The 27,203-nt window shown below is 34.5% G+C and overlaps 2 protein-coding genes across 3 annotated transcripts; one reads left to right on the top strand and one right to left on the bottom strand.

The window, feature by feature from the left end:
- The first annotated feature begins 1,259 nt into the window (after positions 1–1,259).
- Positions 1,260–15,179, top strand: LOC137389522 (small ubiquitin-related modifier 1-B-like). The gene is made up of 5 exons (XM_068075553.1): positions 1,260–1,338; positions 9,386–9,469; positions 11,356–11,436; positions 14,464–14,535; positions 14,695–15,179. Exons 1-5 carry the CDS (start codon positions 1,321–1,323, stop codon positions 14,758–14,760), a joined length of 321 nt encoding a protein of 106 aa, XP_067931654.1. The 5' UTR covers positions 1,260–1,320; the 3' UTR covers positions 14,761–15,179.
- On the bottom strand, positions 15,146–20,262 carry LOC137389521 (serine/threonine-protein phosphatase PGAM5, mitochondrial-like). 2 transcript variants are annotated; one of them, XM_068075550.1, is made up of 5 exons: positions 20,058–20,262; positions 19,045–19,199; positions 16,852–17,069; positions 16,596–16,729; positions 15,146–15,382 (listed from the first exon to the last, which is right to left on the bottom strand). In XM_068075550.1, exons 1-5 carry the CDS (start codon positions 20,219–20,221, stop codon positions 15,232–15,234), a joined length of 822 nt encoding a protein of 273 aa, XP_067931651.1. In that variant the 5' UTR covers positions 20,222–20,262; the 3' UTR covers positions 15,146–15,231. The 2 variants fall into 2 exon arrangements, with proteins under 2 accessions (XP_067931651.1, XP_067931652.1); XM_068075551.1 differs by having other exon boundaries at positions 16,596–16,726.
- Positions 20,263–27,203: the final 6,941 nt, after the last annotated feature.

Below are 27,203 nucleotides of genomic sequence, written 5' to 3'. Positions count from 1 at the left end.
GCTAGACAGCTGTAGATTACAATAGGCATTGCCTGCTAAACAGATTTTAAAGAGCATAAAAAAGTTCACAAACTATAAAAGAAAAATTACGCATAACCCACTTCTGAACAAACAATTGCTAGAATGTGCGCAAGCGAGATCTCAAACCTCTCACATGGTACGAACGTTTACTGGGGTATACTAGCTCCTCTGCTCAATACTGACGCAAAACACAAAAATAACACTCAGTACCTAAAAATATTGAGGCCATGGAAGATGATCTGGAGTTGAACGTAATTGTAAAGCTGTAAAGTTAATTAGCTAATCTCTAATTAATAAAAAAAATGTAACACAAACCACAAGATGATGAAAAATTTCTAAGATATGATGCTGCAACATACCACAGCGTGTGATGAACTACCAAATGACTACCAAAACCGAAACAATAAAAACAAAGTATTGACATCTGGTAACAACCAAGTTATGTTACACGCAGCAAAACAAAGCTGACATAACAGTCTGCTACAACACACCAACCAAAATATGAGAGAATACACTAGTAAACATCTACACCACAGCATGCAATTAAAAGCTAAGCACAGTAGTTAAACCTCTTACACAGGACTGTTAAAGATATTAATCACAAATGAATTGCAAGTAGCTGCATTGATGTAGCTTTTATGATAGCTCTAAACAAAATAAAAAACTAAACGAAGCCCTCTGCATCTAGCAAATATTCTAGAGAGTTGTGGGTATGAAGTGTGTTACATAGTATCTTCATTCTTTAAATTATTTCCAAAGAAAAGTATTGATGTAAGTAGCACCGATATCGATCAAACTTAAAACTACCCATCTTAATTTAAAGCCAAAATTTAAAGCATCAGTAAAAACTTTTTTAACATATCGCCGAAGCTGCAACAAAAATAACAAACGAATGAATGAATGAATAAAAGCCGGTCCATCGCATGATCTTAAAAAAACAAATCTGGCCATCCCATGGGATAGCCCGTTTTTCATAGAACTATGAAACTTTTTGGAAATTGCTCGTATCACAGTCTTTGTAAGCCTCAGGTCATAAGTTATTCAATTTTTCAAAATGTGCGTTTTGGTTTAGCCTTAAAAACTAACTGAATATACTTGAAAATAATGATTTAAATAATTTAATAATTATTTGAAAAATACAAAAAAAATGTTGTAAAATGTTTTATTATTTTATATTTACAATGTAATATTTTGATTTTTTTATAAGTACATGTACGTTTCTTCTCGCAAAGAAGCTCTAACGCCGCGAATTCTTAACTTTAATTTCCTTTAGCGCCCGCGGATCAAAATCGAAGAAACATGTCGGAGCCCGCCAATGTAAGCTTTACGTAAATGACTGTTCTTATGTCATATAGTGTTGATCACAAACATTTAACACACATTTTATTTGGTCACAATCAATAAACGTCCACATTATTTAATATCACTGTTTCAGTGTAATAAAGTTATTGTTTGGTTTTGGTAGCATGCTGTAACCGCGATCTTTACATACAGCAGAATTACCAATTGACACATGGAGTCGGCAAACAAAATTTCTCATAGTACATGTAATTTTATTACACATTAGGATTGTTTTTTTTCAGTTTTAGTTTTGTACTTACATCGAATCGTACAGTTCATTTTTGTTGCCAATATCGCTCGCGATCGATTGATCAAAAGTGCTTGGTCATGATCAGGGTTAAACAATGCTACGAGAGCAGCTGCGGCAGAAAATTGTTGGAGTCGAAGAGAGCTAAAAAAAATTTTCAAAATTGAGACTCATGCAGAAAGTTGCCATCGTTCTAATGATGTGTCTTGGCAACATATTTAATACAAAAATAAAAAAAGCCAGCCGTGTGTTAGGATTTTTACGAGAACAATTTCTCATACTTCAAAAACTTTTAGTCTGATTGTGTATAAATTTCTTATCAGACCAATTATAGAGTATGGCTTTTAGGTGTGATGGGGACTCTTAGTCTTTGCGAGTAGAGACTCTGTAGTCTCTTGCCATCTCATAGCACGGATCCCTACTATATGCAGGATATCAATCACTTCGAAGCTATCCAAAGGAAAACAGCTAGGTTCATATGCAACCCCAAAGGTCGTGCTACTAGTGTTACGGTCTTGGTGAAATACTTAAGCCTGACAACCTTAAAATATCGCCAGAAAACCTGCGTATATTCTGTTACACAAAATTATCAGTGATTCACATTCTGGATATTCAGAAGCTTTATCGCACGAATATCCAGAAATTTGAAAGTTTTCAAACCAAAGCAGCCTCATTACTCGTAGCCGATGAGCTACCCTGCTAATAAATTTCTCTGCTAAATGCAACGTATACAACAATGGTTTCCTTCCTAAAGTGATCTGGTGATGTGTAAAATTTGTGGTAAATTTCACTCATTTTTATAATTCTTCTAAGTATCCATTGGTTGTTTTAATTATTCAATTTAATGTTACCATTTTATTGCGGCCTGTACAATATATTTGATAGAATATCTTCTAGTACTAATTTTACTGATATCGTTGCCGTCTTCAATATAATAAGTTTTAGATGCATGAAAATGAAGCGTCTCAACAGTTTTACCCTCAGCCACACCCTGGTGTTGCAAGGTCCGCTGTCATGGAGTTAATAAAAACTGGTTATAGCTAAGCACTCCTTCTTGTGGTTAATACAGGACCACATTGGTGAATGTGAATTGAATGAATCGGTGTGAAAATTACAATTTTTTGGATAGCTTCTTGCTTTTACATGGACATATCCATAAATAAAGGATTTTTTGGCAAAATTTTAAAACAGGAATTTCATTAAAAGAATGCATCTCATAGGAAGTATACACCTCATACCCTAAAATAAAGAATACTTGTGGGGATAGTGCTCCTCTATCATGTTTTAATAGTTTCTAAAGTTAGTGTATGTGTGCAAAACGTGTTACTGCAATAATGGCCAGATAGAGATGTTAGTATATGGTATACATATTCCTCTGAACACAAATGCTTATTTGTAATGGATTTCAGTGGCTTTGCTGCCTATTACTGCATAAATTGTTATTTTGTGCACTAATCCATGTGTTGGCATGTTGTTGTGCATGTGTTGTGGCATGTGTTGGCCTAAGTTGACATGTTTTGAGTAACAATGGTAACAGAAAACATCAATATGTTTCTGCTACACTTTTATTTTTATTTCAAAATTACTAGTAATTTGTTTTCAATGGTAACTTAATATGCTGTATCTATAACTAATTTTAGTTTAGCTCCAAGTAGCGTCTGTTTCAGCAATTTATGTCACTGCTGTTACATTGGCACCATTGTTGAACCCCTCAACCCACATAATTATAGGGTTAATTTGAGTGCGCTTCACATTTGAAGGTAATTAGTAGTGCAATGATGTTCTCATGTACAAGTTATTCATTATATTATAACTTTAAGGCATTGTGGGAATTTAACAAGCATTTTTGGTAGATGAAACATGCAAAACATTACCTTACAAATGTATTACCCAAACTTGCGACTCCAATTCTGAGTAGGTTTAAAATTATGGTTTGAAATTTAATCTAATTTACTCATGCAAGTAACTTGCAACAAATACTTGATACAGAATGTTGTTTGGTGAAAAGTCTGCCAGTCATTGTTGCTTTCAACATGGGCAAGATAGCATCTGTTCAGCGGATGCGTAAATAGCGTAACAAATTGCAGCAGGTACACCACATTCAAGCTGTGCACAAAACATTCAGTAGTTATAGCCATGTAAGTAAAAATATGCCATAAGGAAGTTTTACACATTTTCATAGATACTGATGAATGTGTAATTAGTGATCCAGAAGGTGATTGCAATTCAGAACTGAGCAACCACTAGCAAGTGCATTAAATGAAGGTGATTTTGTGCTAAGATTGATGCCTGGAAAAAACCTCTAGGCATTTGTGGGAGTAGTAAAAAGTGTAGATACTCTTGAAGCTGAAGTGCAGTTTGTCAAAAAGGTTAAGCTTAAAAACATTTGTTGGTAATACACAAGATATAGCATGGGTAAAGTTTCATCGCATAATCAAGTCACTGTCATGTTCTACTCACTCTAAAAGAGTGCAAAATGTCCTAAAACATTTTGTTAGTACATGCTCTCAATTACATGATCAGTATTCGTTATTTTATCTTGTTTTATTTAAGCTCAATCATGTTTATCACGTTTTTATTATTACTACAACTATTGTGCAATTATATTTTATCCTTTGAAAACAAAAAACATTTTAAGTTAATGCTTGTCATTATAATTATATTGTAATCCTTAGCTTTAATACCATTATTGATCTCATTGCAGGTAATGTAAACGCTTTCAAGGTTACAGAATATAAGCAGCGCAACAATGGTGACAATTATATGTAACAGCGGTGACATGATTACAAGCATGTTTTTCACTTTCTCCATCAAATATTTGTCTAACATTAACATTTAGCGCATGTTTCATGCTTTGTTAAAATTAGCCAAATTGGTTTTTATTGGTGTGCTTTCCACCAAATCGGAGAGTTTTTAAAGATAAGCCACTAGCTCTTCAAAATGCATGTTTTTCCGTTTTAACACAAAGGACACACTAAAAACTTTCTCAGTAAAAATTTAATCCAGCCTCACATATAATAATATACATAGTTTGAAAGGGTTGGCTGAACTCCAATAAAATATCTTATTTGAAATCCTCTTTAATGCAGTACTATTATTTTATAATGAAATTTGTCCTCTAACTGTAACAATGGTGATTATATATATTATGTGGGTATATATTATATATATGATATTATATACCCACATAATATAACTAGCAGAACATAAGTTGGCAATGATAGGATTCGTGCTATCGTGTTTACATGTTTACAATATGGACACCTTGGCATAATCTATTAAAGCTATTACAACTTTAACACAAATGTAAAAATCAAAAACTATATAGCACAGGTCTTTGATATAGACATATCCAAAAGTTTACAGGAATTTCAACTGGTATACCACTTTAAATAGATAAAAAACTTAACCTGAGATTTTGGAAGCACCGCTTTCTACTGCCCTTCTCTATATGGCTCTGATCATGAGTAACTGAGTTGCAATCGAGTGGCAATGTTTACACGTGTTTTTTACGTGTTTTCACGGCTTTAACTCATTCGCACCCGGCTAGTTTCGAGGCGATTAGCCCCAAATACTGCTCATTTTTTCAGAAAATTGCCATAATTCAAATTACTACTACAAGAAACAGACTTTAGATAATTTACTCATTCAAGTTGCACAAGAACCAACCAAGTCATTTCTTTCAAATGATATTACATTCATATAGACAACTCATGTCCATTTCATGTAGATCTTTGTCTCAAAGAAGCTAGTTTCAGAAAGTTTCTCATTTTGAAAAAATTGTTATTTGCTGAAACAAAGTTAGACTTGCACCATAAAAATTGCAAAATATGCCAAGTTTGACTAAAATTTCTTATTTATTACATACAATACACAGTTATCAATGTTATTTATACATAAACAGTTAATCATGAACATGAAAATTATGAAACTCTAATTTCGAACTTTTCTTCGCTAGTATAATCCTTCACACCAAAACATAGCTAATCTACATTCCAATATAACGCAAATTAACTGTCACAAATATGTTTTAAATGATAAAAATATGTTCAATAACTCTGTTCTTGGCTTTTCAGACTTCATATACAGCTCTAAGAATCAATTTGATGCTATCAAAAGTGAACAATAACTTTAGGCTGACTACGGCTGACAGCCTAAAAAGTGTATTTTTATTTGAGTATAACGATTTAAATTGGCAAAATTAAAAGTTAATAAAAACTTTGAAACATTAAAAACAATGTTTTGATTTGATTTATGCAGTCTTTAGCTGTCTTACCACTTCTGAATCTGCATATTTACTTCTGGAGTTGAAAAAAATTGATCGCAAACGATAAAATTTTAAATTGCCATGATGATTTCCGGTTTAGGTAGATGCCGATATGGGTGTACTATTTTGGTCATAATTTTTACCAGAGACATCATTGAGACATATTTCAACGTTTGTCTGATTGGCCTAACAAATAAAAAATTGTCTTCTATAATTTAAAAATAGTGATACAATGAGTAAATCTCAGACGATAACTCGCGTTGGGTGCATAGCAATGTTATAAATATGCGAGTTAACTCGCATCAAGTGCGATTGAGTTGACACGACGCATGGTATTTTTCGATATGAGTACTTGGTGCATGTAGTGCCAAAGTATTTGCCATTTATTGATGCTCATGTATTTGCAAGTTTTGTCACTATGTGCAGAATAAATGTGTTCATACAATAGTCATGATCAAAGTTCATCTAAGAGCTGACAAATGAATAATTACTGGCTGGCACAGCCAGTTTTGCATAAAACAGTTAGTGCTATGTGCCTAAATGAAAAAAAAGCAAAGAATACTGTTGGAAATCTAATTCAATACACGGGTGAGATAGGCAAACAACTCTGTCGTAATGGGTAATTTGTGTAACTTCTAATGATTTGATACATTTTTCTTCTGGTTAAAGAATGTTTAAGTTTGACCTTGTATTTGACTAATGATATTACATTCTCAATGTCTCGTCTTATAATAAGTGATGCATGTCCTCGGATTAGCGTTATAGTTGCTGGGATCTATTACATTACACAATGTAAAAGATATTAGCAAAACATGTCAAATCAAACTAATATTTCCGTATTAGTACTGAAAATATAAGATCAATACAATTTGTTGACAAATGACTTGTGGTAGGTATAGTTTTTGAAGGGAGTCAATTACCAATGAGAACAGTTTTTCATCCAAGCTTTTTACAATAGGTATAATGAGCTCTGCTGTAACCCCTTTCAGTGTGTCTGACTGAGTGTCCAGTGCAAAGACAGTAGGCCTACGCCTTTTAATTTTTACAATCACATTCTGCTCTGAGGTTTTAACTTAAACTTGGCACACTATCTCAGCTCCTTACTATTGAGCTGTAACTACACACCGACAAGTCTTTGCGTAGCCGACACCTAGCATCATATCTAAATGTATATGTTGTCTATGATTAGTTGAAACCAAAGCATCTATAATTGGCCGAAAAAGTTGATTTTCATTTAAGATGAATTATTTTGATTGTATTTTACTAGAAATTCCACTGTCATACAGCCCACGACCAAAGAGATGGCCAGAGATACTGGCAAAAAAAGAAAGGGTACTGATGGTTGAGAAATGCAATATTAGCAATCAAATGGCTCTGCAGTGCAATAGGATAACTGCAATGGTAGCTGTAATGTACTGGGTGTGGGTGTTATTATATACAACAATAAGCAGTAATGAATGGAAAAGATCTTTATATTTTCCCCCTGCAATAGGAGAAATGCAATATTGGCCAATATTAGAAGTAAAATGCACTGATATTCTTAGAATAATCAATTTTATTAATATAGTAATAATAGAAAAACAATACACAATTTTGATTACATTTCAAAACGTAATAGGTAGCAATATCACGAAGTTGTGATATTTATATAGATTTTCCTATATATATAGTAAAATATATACTAATTTCTACTATATATATATATAGTATATTTTTCTAGAATATAGTAAACTGGGTGTTATTATATACAACAAATAGTAATAATGAAAGGAAAAGATTATATGTTTATATCTCTCCTCCTGCAAAAAAAGAAATGCAATATTGGCCAATATTAGAAGTAAAATGCATTGATATTATTAGAATAACCAATATTATTTATATAGTAATAATAAAAAACCAATGCACAATTTTGTTTACATTTCAAAACGGCATAGCTAACAATATCACGAAGTTGTGATATTTATATAGATTTTTAGAAAATCTGTACTACGTAATCATTGTCCTGTAGTCATCCAAACTTATAATTAATTATTACAATAATCTCATTAGAACCGTTAGAAAAAATATCATCGTCATGCCTTTACTTACACTGCGTTAGATTTTTAGAAAGTCTGTACTACGTAGTCATTGTTCTGTAGTCGTCCAAACTTATAGTTAATTATTGTAATAATCTCATAAGAAACGTTAAAAAATATCATCGTAATTTGCTTGCCTTTACTTATACTGCGTTGGACATCAGTTAGAATGGGAAAGTATTTAAATGTGTTGGCAAATGAAAATGAAAAAATTGAAATGAGCAAAAATGAAACGATTTCTGTACTCCTATGTTAATGGCCAAAACCTTCGGCAATTCGACAATGCTATAGACTGGTGAAAAGTGCACGTTACTTTTTCGTGAAATGCGCAAGACATCTTCATACTTCATCGTTCTATTATCTGTCCCTCGGCGTTTTAGTTTCCGGTCTTAACTTTTATTAAACCAAGCTTTTCAAGTGTTTTGTGGCGATTTTCGTTGAAATTAATCTGTCTATTTGTGTATAATCCGATCAGATGGGTGAGTTTTAAGATATTATCATAGGTTTACAAAGACTTGGTAACATATTTAAATAGTTTTAAATATGTTTTGTATCGTTATTATACTTTAACGACTTTAAATTCCGATGCTTAAATTTTTTGATGAAATTTCTTGACGAGGGTTCGTCTCATTGTTGATGAATAATTTTCGTAAGTTGTGTGCGCATGCATTTATCATAAAACTCCCACACTTCCGCTCCGCTCGTGTGGTCGTGGGATTATTTTTCAGCTTTAGTTGGTATTTTAAGATTCGCTTTCGAATGACAATACTCCAGCTTTACGCAAACAAATGCTTTATATAGAACAATGATAGGCTTGTGTCAGCTTTGTGAAGACCACTGATGCCATTTGTAACTATATGCAAAACATTTTAAAATAGGACTTTCGCTGTTTGAAGATGTTGAAAAATTATTTTTGCTCACTTCATCTCATAGGCTTTATAATTTTGTAGTCGGTTGATTTTATTTAAACATAATGGGTTTCTCTTGAGCCAAAAATATAACAATATGAATAGTTGCACCAATGCTATTGCCAACACAACTGATTATCCATGACAGATGATTAATATATACTGTGGTACTTCCAAAATGATAATGGAAAATTCAAGGTTATTTTTGGTTTTCACCCCACCAAGAAAAATATTCAGCATTGCAGCTTAAAATCGTGGTCAAAAGCCATGGGCTAGAGCACACACTAGAAGCTCTTCATGGAAAGTTCTGTTATTAGGCATTCCTAAGTGTGCCGAGCTCTGATTGGGTTATAGTATTCGTAGCAGCCCAATGATCACGTGTATTTTTTTCCGTTTTAACAATTTGCGTGATAATTATTTTATGTTCACATGTTCAATCGATTCAATTCACTTGGTGAAATGCTAGATTAAAGTTTATATTATATTAATGTATACTGATATAACTTGCCCAATGTTTTGATTGTAGGATGCAAAACCTGATGCTGCTGCCGGGCCTAGTGGTGACTCTAAAGAAACCACAGAATACATCACCCTTAAAGTTGTTGGGCAGGTAAAAGAACAGAAGATAATAATTTCTGTATTTCTTTCAGCTTATATTTTTAATTGTATGTTAAATTATTATGTACTCTAGCTTATAATGACTGGAACATTATGTTCTACCCAACAATACTATTACCAACTAATTATACACTAGTAAAAGTGACTCCTACTAGACAGTACACTTTTTTATATACACACAAATGAAGCCTCAAGTGCAGCCATTTTGTGCTTGTGTATTTAATAGTAAATTTACTGACTTGTGCTAAGAATTTTTACTGTTCAGTGTTAGTTGTCCATCATTGCCAGCGTTTTATGGAGGTAGCAAGCGGAATTTGTTTATCATGCATATTTTCATGGTGAATCTACCAATCTCTATGTCATTGTCTAGTTGTACTAGTAGATAGATGCACCGCCATCATTTTTCTGTCAAACTGTATCACTGTTTGTGAGTACACTACATGCCGAATACGTAGTAATAGCTGGTGCTGTAGATGATTGTAGGTCAGTTGAAAAAAGTCAGGTGTGCACATAATAATAGCAGGTGCTGTTGATGGTTTCAGTACAACTCAGCTCTGCGTCATAAAAATAATAATTACTATTCAGAAAATTTAATTGAATTGAGATTTACAAGATCAGTAGAATCTTTATATCTTCAACAATCCATTTAATTATTTTATATATTGATTAAATGACTGCCTGTACTCTCCGATATCCTAACTACCGTGCTTTAAATACAGTGAAACATGGATAACTCGCCCTCGGATATAGCGAACACATGGTTAACTCGAACTCAACACTGTTAATTCGAACTGTTTTTTGCCCAACGGCTACCGAAACGGTTGCTATCGCTTTAGAAAATCACTTTATTCCAAGCCGTAGAGGTAAACCTCAACTTTTCGTAATTCATAAGCGTCGTTATTACCTCCATCGGCAAAATATTTTTGTCAACGACTTTTCTAAAGGTTTGGTGAAATTAGATTTATACTGCTATACGATGAATAGCACGGGCTAGCCGGGTCACGGGCGCAAGGATTTTCGCCACGCACATACAAAACAAAAACAGCATGTTGTTTTTGTTTTGTATTTGCATGGCGAAAATCCTTGAGTGCGTGACCCGGCTAGCCCGTGACGAATAGTTTTCCGACGTTGATTCCGTGTTGAATCAACGTCGGAATGTTGAATGTTTAAAACGTCTTAAAAATTGTTGTAATTAAACGTATACGTTGTCTTAGCTAAAAAAAAACTATTCATCGTTTGACCTAAACACAGAATACGTGTGTACATTCAATAAGTATCCATTCAAAAAGCGTGAGTGATATACAATGTACCGTAAAACCTCGTAAAACTTTTAATTGAACTGCCTCGGAGTGTTGCTCTTAACGAATCCCAGGTAAAGTAAGGTAATCTTTGCATAAACTTCAAGAAAAATCGGCAAAATTGATCGTGGGTAAAACGCTCAAAAGAAAAAGTTGTCTTTTCTTTTGAGCATTTCAGCAACGATCAAGTTTTGCCAATGTCAATCTAAAAAACGTCCTGGCAATAACATCACCTCAAACAACAAACCAATCTCAAATGATAGAAAAATCTCTATACTTTTTGATAAAAACGTTTTAAACTTTACATTAGAAGCATTTAATTTGAAACAAGCCATAAGTAAATACATGGACTTGTGACAGTGCTCTGATAACTTGAACGCTCTGATAATTCGAACACTTTTGCTCGGTCCCTTGAAGTTTGAGTTATCCGAGTTTCACTGTAATTAGTTTTCGATTATGACCTTGTATGTCGCATGGACATGGTTTACTAATCAACTAGCAAGATGAAATGATGAGTTAGATATAGCTTTTTCTTGATGTCCCTCAAGGTTACATTGTAGGATTTATTCAATGCTTTTAGGATCAAGGATCAGAAATACACTTTAAAGTAAAAATGACCACGCCTATGTCCAAATTAAAGAAGACATATAGCCAGAAGCAGGTTGGTCATGATTAATGATTATTGTAGAATAATTGTAATCAATACTAGTAGTTACTAGTTATCATCCTGTATGTGCATTATACCACTATTACATGGCTGGCTCGAAGATACATCAGTTAGTAGACCGCTGCCTGATTTATACAGGGAAATATTGTACATGGTGTGACCCATTCCTTAAATTTTAACAGATTCACAAGAATAACGTAGCCTATTTCTGATTTGTTCTATTCATAATACATCTAGTGTCATAGCGGTTTTTAATCTTTCCTCTGATGACCTAAAACTAATACTTCCAATCCTAATTGAAAAAGAAAAATGGCATGCAAGAAACTACCTTCCAACCTTTAGAGCCTAGGTCAAAACTCTCCTTGTCTTTCTCAGATTTTGCAAGCATCAGTTCATTCACTGGCAATGTGGGTTCCTAGCTGTGCGATGAGTGAGCCAATGATATGTAGCTCCTAAATGTGTCAAGGAAATAACTGCCTCGTTTAAAATTGGTAATGTATGAACTCCTAGGTTCAGGCAATCTACGTATTGTTGCTGTGGTTGGTCACACTTACCTTGATTTTTAAAATTACTCATTGTATTCCTTCAGTTTGGAATACTTGCAACTTTGTTTACTTCTACAGTGCATCCCGCCATACGACATTAATTCATTCCGGTGTTGGCATCGTAAGGCGCAAATATTGTAAAGAGGATATAAAAACCTACAGTAGTTATCTAAAGGAAACACCCCTTGATAAAAAACATCAAAATTTTATATACGCATTGTACTAATTAAAAATTTGTAACAAAATAGTATATTAACCTTTGTAACTATAGTTAATTTATTGTTAACCTAGTAACTCCAGCTTCGTTGCAATGATTATCATTTCCTTCATCTTTTAACATTGTTATCAAACTCAGGACCTATGGTCATTGAATTAAAGTTATATATATAGTTATATTTGTAGTTATAGAGGTATACATGTATAATGAATTAAATTCCATAGTAAATATTATAAAAAATGCACAATAATTTTTACTAAATAGTTCAAGTAAGCCTATGTAATGATAATTTTAAAAAATCTGGCTTCATATTTGCAACGCAGATAAATAAAAAGTTCTGGCTGATCAAGTTTTATTAATTTGGTTTGAAAAACTAAAAATTAAGTAGTAATCAACCTTTGACATGGCAATAGGCGTAAAACATAGACAATGGCGAACAATAGGCTTGAATTTCTTAGCATTGTGTGTCTAAAGCATGGTTCCCATATATGTCGCAAAGCACCGGCGACATCACCGCAGGCTATTGCGGTGAAATGTGAACCTACACGCCGGGTACCAAGAGTTTAGCGCTGTTCAAGTTTCGCGAAAAGTCGCAGGCAAACCCTTCCCGAAATGCACTGTACAGGTGAAGGTCACCATTATCAAAACGGCATGGCATGCGAACATTTTGTGATTATGCGATTATGTTTAGCGATGCAGCTTTAAATGTGAACAGAAGCCTGGAAGTCTAGCGTCGCAAGCGTTTTGCTGCGCAATTTACCGCGGAGTCTCGCATTCGATATGGGAACCAGGCTTAAGGAACTTGTCACTAACAGAGTTTCCACAATAATATCAGCATCATCTGTTTTCATGATAAATATTTATTTGTCTTAGACAAAGTTGAACAAAACCACAGATATAATAAATGGCTAGATAATAATCCACCGCTAGCCTTATGGGATTGACAGTCGGCCAACTAGTAATAGTACTCAATGTAGGGCTTTCACCTGCACAACAAATCCTGTGCACATTACACACTTGATGACTAGTTAACAATTTCTGCAGAAGAAAGTTCCATCAATTTAACATAAATTACATGTATACTTTGCTGTTGTCACCTCACTGAGACCTAATGCTTGGTTGGCTCTAAATTTTCATTATGCCGGTTATGGTAATGCTGCTGTGGTGAAAATTTATTGTAGTGCTGCTGTGATGGGAAGATTTTAATTTGTTTTTTGAACCGATTTGTAGCTTTAAAAATTTTTCAATTTCATTGAATTCAGTTTTTTTGGTCTATTGAGATCTATCATTTTGCATCAATAGTCTGCGCATAACCTGTAAAAATGTCAAATATGTTACCTAGTATATATGCCATAGTTTACTCACAATAAATACTTTTTTGTAGTAGCTATCGGGCTATCTTTGATACTACGCTGATCGACTTTTAAAATTTACAAGTCTTGTCTCCAGGTTAAATTAGGGTACATAGTGAGTCAAATAGGGTACACAGTGAGTTGCAGTTAGAATAAACTGTTAGCAGAAGGGAGACCATTAGAAACGGCTAATTATTACTGAAGCCTGTTGTTTACTACTACTACAGTTCTATCCAATTGTCATTCATTGTCGACAAACTCTAAAGTGTATTTAACTTTGGTTTTGTACATAAATTGTCAGAATTGAAACTAGGATCAACCTCTGCAAGGTACCCCCACATGCACTTGTGCTTGAACCTCGTTTCATTGGAGTAAGATCACACAACATTTGCAACAACATGATACTCAATCCAAGTTAATCAATGCTGATGATATTCATTGTTATTCTGCATTTTCTGTCACATGTTAAGTAGGTCTCTCCGTTTACAGAAACAACCTTCAGTAGATTAGGTATAACAACCCAACAGTAAATTAAGTTTTCCTGAATCATTGGTTGTGAAGCAAAATTCAAGAGTTAGTGAAATATAGCATGTATTTACACTGTTTGAGTAACATACAATTCATTTCCATTATTTGCAAACACCACAACTACGCATATAGGTTCTGAAAGAATGCTTGATTGTCATCGAATTCGAAATACTCTAGTGGTGAGTACCATTGTTTTTGGTCAGTGGTAAATTTCAATCACATCGCCTAATATTCTAATTCATAACTCAAGCGTAGCCAATGTCTGTGGCCCATTAAAAGCCCAATGTCCCTCACTTATGGTCTGCCTATTTCTGCAATATTTTTTTGTCACATTTTATACTTGTCTGTACAAGAGTAAAATTTTCACGTCATGTTTTAGGGCTTGCCTGTCGGATCGTTACGCTTTTTCTTTGATGGCAGGAGGATTGATGATGAGGAGACTCCAAGTAGTGTAAGTTTTTAGTGGTGTCCATTTTATCTATTCAACTTTCCCTAGCAGATTTCTTAAGAGATAAAATTGTGTGTCACCGTTTTATACATCCTTACAGAAGTCATACTTTTTGTATGGAGTATAGGTCATTACAAGCGTTGAAAATGTTAATTTTTGTAGCTTGGCATGGAGGATGATGATTGTATAGAAGTCTACCAAGAACAGACAGGAGGGCACAGAACATGATATCGCACTCCTTGTAGACATTTGTAACTGTAAGATAATAAATGTATTGAGCAGTGCATGTAGTGTTCCTATCAGTACATTTCTGTGTAAAACTGACATCATAACACCTATTGTACGCTTTTTCCAGCAACTCATTTTTCAGCACAGCATCTTCATTGTATATACTCATTTTCTGCCAACCATGTTGTTCCAATATAGCTGTCTCATATTTAGTTAGTAAACTACCCATTTTGTTTATACAGCCCTGCAGTGCTGCTTTCTTATGCATAACACCTGGAGAATAGGTTTCTTGTAGAGCTTCAGCTCACATTATGTTTAGAAGTTGGATAAAAATCAAGGTAGAAATCTGTAATCGGTCAAAGCTATTTTGAAAGAATCAAGTGAATGCTTTACTGAAATAAATTTATTTACATTCATTATTTGATCAAAACATCGCTACTCTGGCAATTGACGATCATGAATTCAATTGGCTTAGGTGGTAGTTAGTTTATCTATGGGCATAAAACCACAGTCACCTACAGCTCTAAGGCTAACATTGCCACTTGGTCTGACAGTTAACCAAGTGATGCTGCCGTTGTGGAGGGACATCCTTAGCCATGCTTCAGGTGGCAGCTGTAGCGCCCTGCAAGTTGAAAACCAGAATCACAGATGTTTGTACAAATAGAAAATAATGACTGATTAAAATGCCTAGCAAAAACATTGCCGCTGAGCAGATGAGAAAACGCTGCAATTTGAATATTGTCTAGGTTTGTTTGCATGATTAGGCAAAGCAGGTCAAATTGCTTCACAAAACCACTAAATAGAACACATCAATTACAACAAATGCAAAAATTATGAGCTCACTTAGCAGCTAAAACATGCTCACTGTAAGTTTTGTAAAGGTTTTGCCAGAGATTGCTCGCAAAGAACTGCTTTTAACAGTCCCACAGAACTATAGGTTGATGTGGGAAAGTGAATTACAAATGTTGACTAAATTATGCATAAAAGCTTGTCTGTACTCCGTATAAAAGCCTGCATGTACTCGCATGTAATAGCAACACGCCGCTTAGAAATTGTTGATCCACATGTTCATTACCCAAAGCATTATATCGCCTACTAAAGCTTCATCCTTATTATCTTCATTGGTTTTTTTGGCTAATATATTGAAAGAATGATGAAGATGTAGAACCAAAGAAGCCCTGAATCATCCTGTTGTATGTAGATCATAGAGATGAAACGCCCAGATTTTATTTAGATAATATTCTTTTAAATATACAATTCTAACCAAAACAATTATATTTGTGTGTATGATCAGCATGGAACCGATGTACGTAGTCTGAATGAAGATTATCCTAACGAACACATGGGAGCATTGATTGAAACCAAATTTTAATTAATATTCAAGTAATAACACAATGTTACCCGTAAGCACCATTAAGTGAGACTACACCTAGAACGGTTGAATAAGATGTCTAGCTGTGTAGAAAATTACTCATTTCACAGTTATTTACGTAATAGAACCTCCATGACATACAGGTAGCTACAAAAACTGCGCGCAATATCTGCATAATCACATTGTAGTAAAAGCGCAAGCCATGCGCAGATTTATGGTAATGTCACAAAACAAACTATTTTTCAAGGTATTACACACGGAAGCCAGATGTTCACTATATAGAAGTCTTCACAAAAATAACGCACAACTTGAGAATTGTCACAGCTTGAAAAAGGCCTGAGTTGATGAATAATTAGTCAAAAAGAGTTGGACTTGAAAATAAGCATGAAGGATCGCTTGCTATGCAGAAAATCAAGCAGTTAGTGAAGCGTATTTAGTTGTAGCGATGGAGCTGTTCACAAACCTGCAGACAATGTAGCGAATAACATTAGCATGGCACACTAGTACTTCGTAACTCGTTTCTTTTTGCTCCACATCTGCTCTGTGTATGTATCTTCTAAAGGCCGCCTCAATCCTCGCACCATCTTGGAAGAACTGCTTTAAGTAAACAAACGCACAAGTTTTCATGGCGCCAGCCGACAATGGAACCAGATGATTACCGATATGTTCAATAGTGGAATACGCTTCCGCATGTACACTATGTGTGCTGCATAGCTCACCTGCGCCTCAGGTCTCCAATGGCTAGACATCGGTTCTGGCGGAATGGGCGCCCCCTCTCTGAGTAAGGAACAATACTCCACAGGAACACTTTCAGGTAGATGTGATGAGATAATAGAACCAGTTTCTTTGGCACGACTCATAGTTGAGCAGACCACCCTAGTTATGGGAAAGTCAAATGAGTTTAACCTTTGACCTGTCTCAGCAGCTTGCTCTTTACCTGCATAAACAAAAATAAATTGTAATTCTATCAATGCATTTTTATGTATTGTTTGATGTTCACAGAGCAAAGTTCAGGTCGATACTAAGTAAGAGAGCATGGAAAAGCAAAGAAAGCAGAAGAAACAAATAGAGCAACTATGGCCAAATGGCGGATCGAGCTCCGGATGTGGATCTCTGTAGTTTTTCTGTGGATCTTTCAAGTTGGCTGTCAAAAATATTTTTGAAGTACATTTTTACAAATTTGGTTTAAAAAGATTTTTGGAAACTGTTTTTTGGATTTTTGTATATTCATTGTTTTCAGTAATGGATTTTGTGAAAAACAATCATAGAACAAGTCTCACAGATACTCCTCTTTATATACTTTAAGAGTCACTGTAAGTAACAGGAAACCGCATTTTGATAGTATTGTGAAGTCAAAGCCCACTCATCATTTTTCTGACTGATATCAGACCTATTTATCACAGCACATTCATTCACTGATTTTTAGTCCAATTACAGTCAAACATGGATAACTCGAACTTCACGGGACCGAGCAAAAGTGTTCGAATTATCAGAGCGTTCAAGTTATCAGAGCACTGTCACAAGTCCATGTATTTACTTATTTATTAGTAGATACATGTACATATACAAACTATAATATAAATCAAAAGCACAAATGGCTTGTTTCAAATTAAATGCTTCTAATGTAAAGTTTAAAACGTCTTTATCAAAAAGTATAGAGATTTTTCTATCACTTGAGATTGGTTTGTTGTTTGAGGTGATGTTATTGCCAGGACGTTTTTTAGATTGACATTGGCAAAACTTGATCGTTGTTGAAATGCTCAAAAGAAAAGACATCAGTACATATACAAACTATAATATAAATCAAAAGCACAAATGGCTTGTTTCAAATTAAATGCTTCTAATGTAAAGTTTAAAACGTTTTTATCAAAAAGTATAGAGATTTTTCTATCACTTGAGATTGGTTTGTTGTTTGAGGTGATGTTATTGCCAGGACGTTTTTTAGATTGACATTGGCAAAACTTGATCATTGTTGAAATGCTCAAAAGAAAAGACATCTTTTTCTTTTGAGCGTTTTACCCACGATCAATTTTGCCGATTTTTCTTGAACTTTATGCAAAGATTACCTCACTTTACCTCGCTTCGGAAGGGCGATCGTTAAGCGGATGTTTGGTATAAATCAAATTTCACCAAACCTTTAGAAAAGTTGTTGACAAAAATATTTTGCCGATGGTGGTAATAACGACGCTTATGAATTACGAAAAGTTGAGGTTTACCTCTATGGCTTGGAATAAAGTGATTTTCTAAAGCGATTACAACCGTTTCGGTAGCCGTTGGGCAAAAAACAGTTCGAGTTAACAGTGTTGAGTTCGAGTTATCTATAGCAATTTATCATTACGTGGGAACTGACCAAAGAAACCGTTCGAATTAACCATGTGTTCGAGTTATCCGTGGGCGAGTTATCCATGTTTGACTGTATGTATATAAACAAAGTTTTTAAAATCGTATTTGATACTTTGTTTTAAGATGTACACAAATAATTGCATGTCTATGTGTGGTAGAAAGAAAACAGCGCATTTTCAGCTCGTGGATCTTTAATTTGTCAGATTTGACTGTAGCGGATCATGAACAAAATCATTTGGCCATCCCTGAAGTAGAGGTTATGAAGTAATCTAATTTCATGAGTATTATATGTGCTTCTTGCTGTTACAAAAACAACAAAATAAATATTAATTCACACCAGCAACGGCACATTATTCCAAAATTATTGTAAACCAAGAATATTCTAAAGGAGTCTTGTTGATGAAACAAACTGAATCAAACAGGATGAAAGATATGCAACAGAATTACTGCACCTCTTCAATCTAGTTAGTACTTTCCCTACAGTATATTATTCTCTTTATGGTTAGACATAAACACTTCGCTGCAACAAAAGAAAACATGTTAAAATAGAGAAATAAGGAGGAAAATACCTAAAGAAGTCAAAACTCGTTTCTCATCTGTCTCACCATCAAGTATATACTGCCCATGCCTTATAAGCAAGATATGCCGGATGGCTGTAGGCTGCCCAGGACCTTTATCACCTGCAGCATCACAGGAGTCGCCGTCACCAGGTATATGTTGACGCCTAGCAAGCGAAACACAACTCCAATTCAATGTAATTTTTACATATTAATTCCATAATTTCGGCCAAAGTTGCTAGTAGTTGCACATAAGCATAGATTGGCACACTACTACTTATATACCAGTTAGCCCTTTGCTTATCAGATAGATACATCCTTGAATTATGTACTAAAATGTTAACAGTAGTTTTAAACAACAAGGCAGGTGAAAAACTGCAAACTACCAGAGTGGTGAACAAAACTTGATAATTTCTTGGACTCCAACTACATGTATAAGAACATTATATAAGTAAATGCAAGATATTGGCCCGAGTACGGAAATTTATAAAACTATCTGTGACTTCTAATCTCCTGGGTGATTTCAATGAGACATTTGAAGTGCATTCATTGAGCTTTCTATTTAGCTGTGTTATATGTACCAACATTAATGTCACACTATTATAAGTATCAGTGTTATTTGTAACAATGTTATAAGTAACAATGTTATACTGTATATAACAATGTTGTATATTTATCAGTGTTATATGTAACAACATTAATGTAACAGTGTTATATGTAACAATGTTATATGTATCAGTGTTGTATGTGACAGTGTTGTATGTGACAGTGTTATATGTGACAGTGTTATATGTGACAGTGTTATATGTGGCAGTGTTATATGTGACAATGTTATATGTGACAGTGTTAGAGTATTTTTGGTTCAATAATACTGTAACCAACTCGCATTCTCAATTACAAAATGAACATTTTAGCTGACTGTGAGATATTGCTAAATTGTCTTTACTTTGGATTCCATGTTTCTTCATACATCAGCCAGAGCTAAATCCACTGTGACTACTGATTGAATTGAGTGATAAGCTTACTTGTCCCAGTTATTATCCCATTTATAGAGAGGCTCTGGGGTATTATGATTAGTTGTCCAACTAGCCTTCAGCCCTTGTTTCTCTTTCCACTTGCCTCCGATGAGCAGAGCTGTGCCTCCAATAACCCCAGCAGTGAATGCTCTAGATGCTGTTACAGATACCATCACTGTTTTATCTATGCTAAACTATAACAAAATGAGTAAAATAAAATGAACACAAATTTAATAATTGAAAATGATTCTGAAACCTATAATAACAATTTGGGAATTCACAGCATATACATGATACATAGGCTACCATTTAATAGTACTGTAGTTTAATAGTAATGTAGTTGTTAGTTAACCCAAAGTAATTCCTAAAAAGTATTAAAATGCAGATACAGTAATCTCTTCTGCTTAGCGGGGGAGGAGAAGGTTACGTTGCAGAGACCTAACTGTGAAATGGGAATTTCCAGGAAACAGAAACTAGATTTTCTTGAGGCCAAAATTTTAGCACTTAAGAAAACGTAACTTGCTTTATGAACTTTCACAATTACTATACACGTACGTACATGTCCTTTAACATATTTTTATAGTATATTGTATGTACATGTCCTTCTACACGCGACATATTTGTATAGTACATAGCCTATAAAATACTGAAATCTATGAGATTTGTGAGAACTGAATGGAAAGCATGACTGTGGTGAAAATGAATATGCAAAGTCAACCAGATAGGCTTGGCATCAAGAAGGGGAAGTGTCCCACTTCTTGCAAGACTATGGTTTTGAGATTCATGGGTGAGACTTCTAAGAAAATAAGCATCACCTGTGAGGAGATCGGGTTTGACACGCTACGATTCTGAGTGATCCTGTAGCTTGCACACCTTTAACACGTTTTGAAAGTGAAGTTGAGCACTACAGTGAGAACAGCATGCTCGACGGAGTGGAGACACTCATGATTCAAGTTATAAAGATTATTCGTCTTGTATAGACACTATTTACGCTATATTTAAGAGGTCAAAAAGGTTAGTCAGTATTGATGGCCAACAGGTGAGTGCACCAGAACTAGTACTAACGTAAGCAGTTGTAATACACATTAAATATCACTCATTTGTTGTGAAATGTGATTGCATGTGTGAGTTGTTTTTTGCTTTTCTGGTCAAGTGTGTTTGAGCAGCCATTGCTGGCAAGCTTGGCCTGTATTTGCTCTCGATCAATTGAGCTTTTTTAGTTTTTTCTGTATATATGTTACAGTCAATGTGTAAAATCAGTCAATCTGTAAAATGCTTGAAATTTTTAGTTAATATACAAATTGTCTGATTCACTCAGTCATTTTACAAAATGACAGGCGGGTGCACCAGTGACTAAAATTTCAGTCATTTTACAAAATGACTGAAATTTTCAGGAATTTTTTACAAATTGACTAAAAATCAGACCATTTATTAGACAAATTGCCTGAAAAATTGATATGAAGTAAAACAAGTCATTCACGTCAAGTAATGCATCAACTATCACATATGTGCATTCTTATATTGTTTAACTTGCTATCCTTTTGTAATTAAAAAAATGATTTTTAATAGGTACAGCACATGTTGTGTAATATTTGATTGAGAATATGAAGATGACCTACAGTTGAATACATGTTTATATCCAACACCAGATGCTTGAAGGCTAAGATGCTTGGATGAGTTGCGAAGAGTAGCTGTTCACCATATTAATGGTGTGCTAGCTTTAATGAGGCCATTTCAGGCAGTAATTAGAGCCAAACAACAGTGTCTGGTAGCGTTCTCACATTAAAAGAGGCAGTCATCCACAAATCCATTTTATGTTGGGAAAGATCAATGAAACAACAGTTTATAAAATAATTTATTAAAAAATACAAACAATTAATCTGTAATATTCTGTAAATAACAGTATCATCAAATTCAAACTAATTGTCTCTAAAACAGTGATCACATTTGGCTCTACTCAAAAATTTAAATTATACATGTATTTACACCGATTAAAGCCCCTTCTCCCAAAACAAAGGGTCCATTTGATTACCAATTATATGGTCATTGATTATGATAACTTACAAATTATTAGGTTTAGTTTTATTTGGATATGTCCAACACTCATAACATCTACTGGAACATTTCTCATCAGCATAAATTACATTTACATTTGTTTGAAAATTAACACATTTGTAACATTTACATTTGTTGGAAAAATTTATATTTGTTTGATTTGCAGTGCTTGCCACTCGTCCACAGTTACACTTGGTACACCCTTGCCTGCAACACTTGGAATCTTCTTGCACTGCCTGTCACAAGCTTATTTTCTCGTCTCTGTACACATCGTTCATGCTGTATAACTTATAGGTGAATCAATCAAACTGGTTTCTGCTGTAGCGGCCTTTGAAAATCCCCACCCAGACTGCTATGCGATACAGATCATTGTCATCTCTGTCCACAATCATGCCCATGATGTTGCAAGAGTTCCCTTTTTTGTGATATACCAAAGGAATGGGAATGGTCACATTTTCAGCAGGATTTTCAGCTACACATTCAAGTCGATTCCATTTGACCATGCGTTCTGCCTGTGACAGCTGTCCATCAGCAGCTCTCTTGCGACTGAGTTGAATGATTTTATGCTGCAGCTCAATCTGCCCAGTCTCTTCAGTTTGTCCTATCTGTCCAGTCTCTTCAGTTTATCCTATCTGACCAGTCTCTTCAGTTTTTCCTATCTGTTCAGTCTCTTCAGTTTGTCCTATCTGTTTGGTCTCTTCGGTTTGTCCTATCTGTTCAGTTTCTTTAGTTTGTCTTAACTGTTTAGTCTTTTTAGTTTGTCCTATTTGTTCTGTTGGTGGAGCTGTAGGATTATTATTGCTGTTTGAAATATCTTCCTGTTGTTCATTAATGGCCGATGTTGATTCCTCAGGTCATCTTCTGTTATCAACCGTCTGAGGATCTCACTGGGCAAGTATGCTGAACGCAACCTGACATGTGCATCACTGCCAAATAAAGCAGTGAAAGGTGAGTGTTGTATACCTGAGTGAAAACTACTATTTTTCTGAAACTGCACAAAACGAAGACCTCTGGACCAGTCTGTAGAATCGTTATCTCCCAACCAAACAACCAGCATATCCTTGATATCACAGTTCAACCATTGTGGTAAACGGCTACCCTTTGCATCTCGTCGAAGCATCTTAGAATTCAAGCCATTTGACATCAGTTCGCTGTCAATAAACTGATTAATTAATATTAATTTAAGATATGGTAGATAAGATTGGCCTGAATGAGAAAAACCTTTCAAGTACCAGCACAGGCTTGCCAACTCTCACGCATTGGGCTTGAGACTCAGGCAATAAGACCAAAGAAAAAATGAAAATGCGTGAGATTTTTGCCTCAATTTCCACAATTTTATATATGCTATCATTAATGCATCAATTGCCCCAAAACCAAATCTCAAGCATTGCCCTACTCTTGGGTTGGGAGGCCTGTACCAGCATGTTGTATAAAGGCAATGCTAGTGTCTACAAGTGTAACTCACATTATGATGATGCTTTGTTATAAGTATCACAGATAAGGATCATATAAGTATAACGGAAAATTTTGCAAAGCTACAAGCCCTATCAAAAATGCTTATAATAGTAATAATAAAAGTAGCGGTAAAAGTTATAGATCTAGGAAGTTGCAAGGAAAATCTCAACAGCCAGTAATTTGTGAGAACAGGCATGGGAATCAAGTTTCGCAAATTTCCCAGATAACTCATATAAAGGTTTGCTAGTAGCTGGCTAGTCCAGCAAGCTAGGGAAAAATGTTCTAATCATCGTGAATTTGCATCTCCTGCCGAACCCTTCACAATTCATCATCTCGCAGACCACGTGCAAAGTAAGTGCAAAGGAAGTGTGTACACTTGAAAAAAACAACTTCGTGACAGAATTGGCTACAGTCAAACTGGTTGGTTTAAAAATAATTACAAAATTCACAAGGCCCACTACATTTGTGATAGCAGCCAACAACTATGTCATAGTTACACTCTCCATCTAAACACGTTTTTAAAACAAAACTACGGTTATTTTCTCATCCTTGCAATTCAGATTTTTATAGTTAGTTATTGGCGACGCAACAATGATAACTAACCCGGAACTATCAAACCCTAAGAATCATGTACATCGCCACGATGTGTGGATATCAGTTAACATTGCTATTTGCACTTCTATGAAGTACAACTCAGCTTGACATTTTTAATAGGGTAGGCAACTCCGAATACAAACCAAAATTGTAGAACCTGTCACCTACCGGTATATGTATCTAGATATATGGTGCTTTCTCTTATTAAAGGCCTTTTTTGAATTTAAAAAATGGAGTAACATAACCAACGATAGTGGTTATAGTTTGCTTACATTTCCTTGTTATCGCAAAACCCAAAGCAGTGGCTGCAAATTTCAGCGAGCTACTACTATCCACGTGAAATGCGTTATGCACAAGTGTTTTGGAACAAGCGAAGGAATGTAATAGCTGATCTACTTGTATTAGCATTGGTTTTTAGGTGAGTTATGTTGTCATTCATCTCATTTTTACCAATAAGTTTTGTTTAATGACATGGTTGTTCAATGCTAGAATTATGGCCTCCATTGAATATTGAGGCCATAATTACCAAGTACAAGATAGATTTTTATGGCTTTGCAAATGACACCAAGCAATACTTGATAAGCCTAGCTTGCTTTCACTTCTTCAAAAATGATAATTATAGCAATCATTTATTAAAATTCACTAATTAAATATAAAAAATATCAACAATTAAATTAAATATCAAAATAACTCATTAAAATATTATTTCTACTATTTTACCAAACACAACTTAATACTACAATAATGCTTTATTTGTTCAATATTTTATTAAAACTCACATTAAGTACAAATAATATACACATGTATATACATAAATTCAAAAATGCACATGTCACCAGGCAACAAGATATTCTAAACAATCGAAAAGAACGCTTAAAAATGCATATACTAGTCTCTCGCGTCATATCTGCACTCAATCATGTTTAATAGCAGACTATCTGAGAGTTGTCAACCTAATGTCTGTTCATACTATTACAAATAGTGAGATGGGATGCAGTCACAGCAATTCCTGATAATAGCTCCAAATCATCTTCTTCGCTACTAAAATCATTAACGAATCAACGTATACTTGTACAGGTTCTCTTGACGCAATGAATACTAATGTGTATCTAATGCCAACAACATCAACTATACCACCAACATGACATCGGCAGTGTGCTTTGATAAAAACGGCTACATGAAGCCAAAACGCTATATAAAGAAAACCTTTTCTAAAAATCCAATATTTAAAGAATCTTTCCTTGGTGCATTGCTACATAATTCGAATCGCTGCAAGAGAAATATTAGCATTTACAATAAATTCAATGAGAAGATAACTTGTCTAGCTATTTAAATAGTGATTTATGAGGACAAGCCTCACGAACCTTTAATTAGTCAGTATATATGAATGAATTGCAGGGTTGGAAAAAACCACGTTTTATATTAAAAAAAACTGAAAAAACCAGGTTTTTTTTGTTTAAACCGGTTTTTATGGTTTAAACCGGTTTTTATAGTTTTACTAAGGTTTTTGCAATTTTAAGTCTACTTAACATCACTTACTATAGCTGCATGATTGAGTATTGAACATACATATGTAGAATCATCTGTTAAAGATGGTACTGTGGGAGTTGTTATGAAGAAAAAAAGAGAGAAAACATGGAAATTTCAGAATGAGTCTTAACATGATCGATGAAATACAGAGCAGACATCTTATCACATAAAGTGAATATTTTACATACAGCTCTCTGTATAGTAGGAACTTTAATCCCAGTGATTAGTCGTGTGGTAGTGTAGAGCAAAGCATAATGCAGATGCATTGCTAGTGTTTGGAGCATTGGCAGATGACTCAACTTCTATCACCTGAATACTAGCATGACTGTCTAAATTGGTGTTTTCAGCTTGACATTTTGCTACGTGAGCTTTAAGCCTATCTGCGTGACCTCACCGTTACGACAGCACACTTATTACATTTTGCCTTAAAACCTTTGCCTTTTGCAGTTCGAGTGAAAAACTGCCAAAGGGTATCCTGCTTGTGAGACATGTTCGAAGTTTGAAGCACAGCTTGAGCTTTTCAAAAAACAAAAAACTTGATAAAAGGAATTCTAACAATCCAACTACTTTGGCGTGTGCCCAATAAATAAAATATTAGTTTGCAAACTTAAAGCTTTTGCCCAAAAGGATTTTATTGTTTTAATTTCTAATTATAAGTAATCCTTTTTCACTGGCCAGGCTTGAGAAAGTATTAATTTATTATTAGAGACGATGATTAGATTAGCATATTTCACACGGTTTTTATATTTCATCAGTAAAGAGATCATCATATCACTTGATAAAACCAATTGAAAATGAAATTCACTAAGTCATTGTTGTGCTAGGATTTCATGTAGTTTCAACTTGAACTCTGCCATCAATTTACTACTGTGTTCTAAATAAACTTCCACAGCTGATAATTACATATAATTGCATTTCTACCGCACATGGACCACTAGGAGCTTAAAATATTATGTTTTTCACAAAAAATAATGAAAAAACCATAAAAACCGGTTTTTTCACCCTGGTTTAAACCACTCGGTTTAAACCACTCGGTTCAAACCGAGCCAACCCTAATATTGAATTGGTTCCATAATATGCTCATGTATTAACTATTTTCAACATATTTAGCCAAGAACAATTCAAAGATTTGGTAACTCTAGCTAGTTGTAAAATCTACGACTATAAGTTGGAATATAAATGGTTAACCAAATGTAACAATTGAAAGAGCATTTCATTCAACGAAGACTTTTTATTCATAGTAGCGATCATATTCTGCCATATTCACCATGTTAAGATCTCTAAACATGAAGATATACCTATGTTGCCCATAATTCAACAACAATAAAATAAATACATTTTATAAAACAATGTAAAATACTGAATGCATACAACAAAATTAGAAAAGATTAATAGAGATTTTTCTTGCTTATTCATTTTAGAGACGTGATCATAAAGTGTAGGCTCTGTAATACTTCAGAGCATCAGGGGGTCAGCATCAGGGGGTCAGCATCAGGGGGTCAGAGGTGAAGAGCGATAGAA

Source organism: Watersipora subatra, chromosome 3 (genome assembly GCF_963576615.1).
Source record: "Watersipora subatra chromosome 3, tzWatSuba1.1, whole genome shotgun sequence".
In the NCBI taxonomy this organism is placed as follows: Eukaryota; Metazoa; Bryozoa; class Gymnolaemata; order Cheilostomatida; family Watersiporidae; genus Watersipora; species Watersipora subatra.
This window is presented reverse-complemented; position numbering and strand designations above follow the sequence as displayed.

Bases quoted from the DNA above. Each gene is read 5' to 3' on its own strand.
- LOC137389522 (XM_068075553.1), top strand. The intron at 9,470-11,355 runs GTAAAAGAACAG...CAATGCTTTTAG, and splicing joins CCCTTAAAGTTGTTGGGCAG to GATCAAGGATCAGAAATACA. The intron at 11,437-14,463 runs GTTGGTCATGAT...GTCATGTTTTAG, and splicing joins AGACATATAGCCAGAAGCAG to GGCTTGCCTGTCGGATCGTT.
- LOC137389521 (XM_068075550.1), bottom strand. From the start codon at position 20,221: ATGGTATCTGTAACAGCATCTAGAGCATTCACTGCTGGGGTTATTGGA. The intron at 17,070-19,044 runs GTATTTTCCTCC...TTGTTTATGCAG, and splicing joins ACGAGTTTTGACTTCTTTAG to GTAAAGAGCAAGCTGCTGAG. The intron at 15,383-16,595 runs GTTTGTGAACAG...TTCAACTTGCAG, and splicing joins ATTCGCTACATTGTCTGCAG to GGCGCTACAGCTGCCACCTG.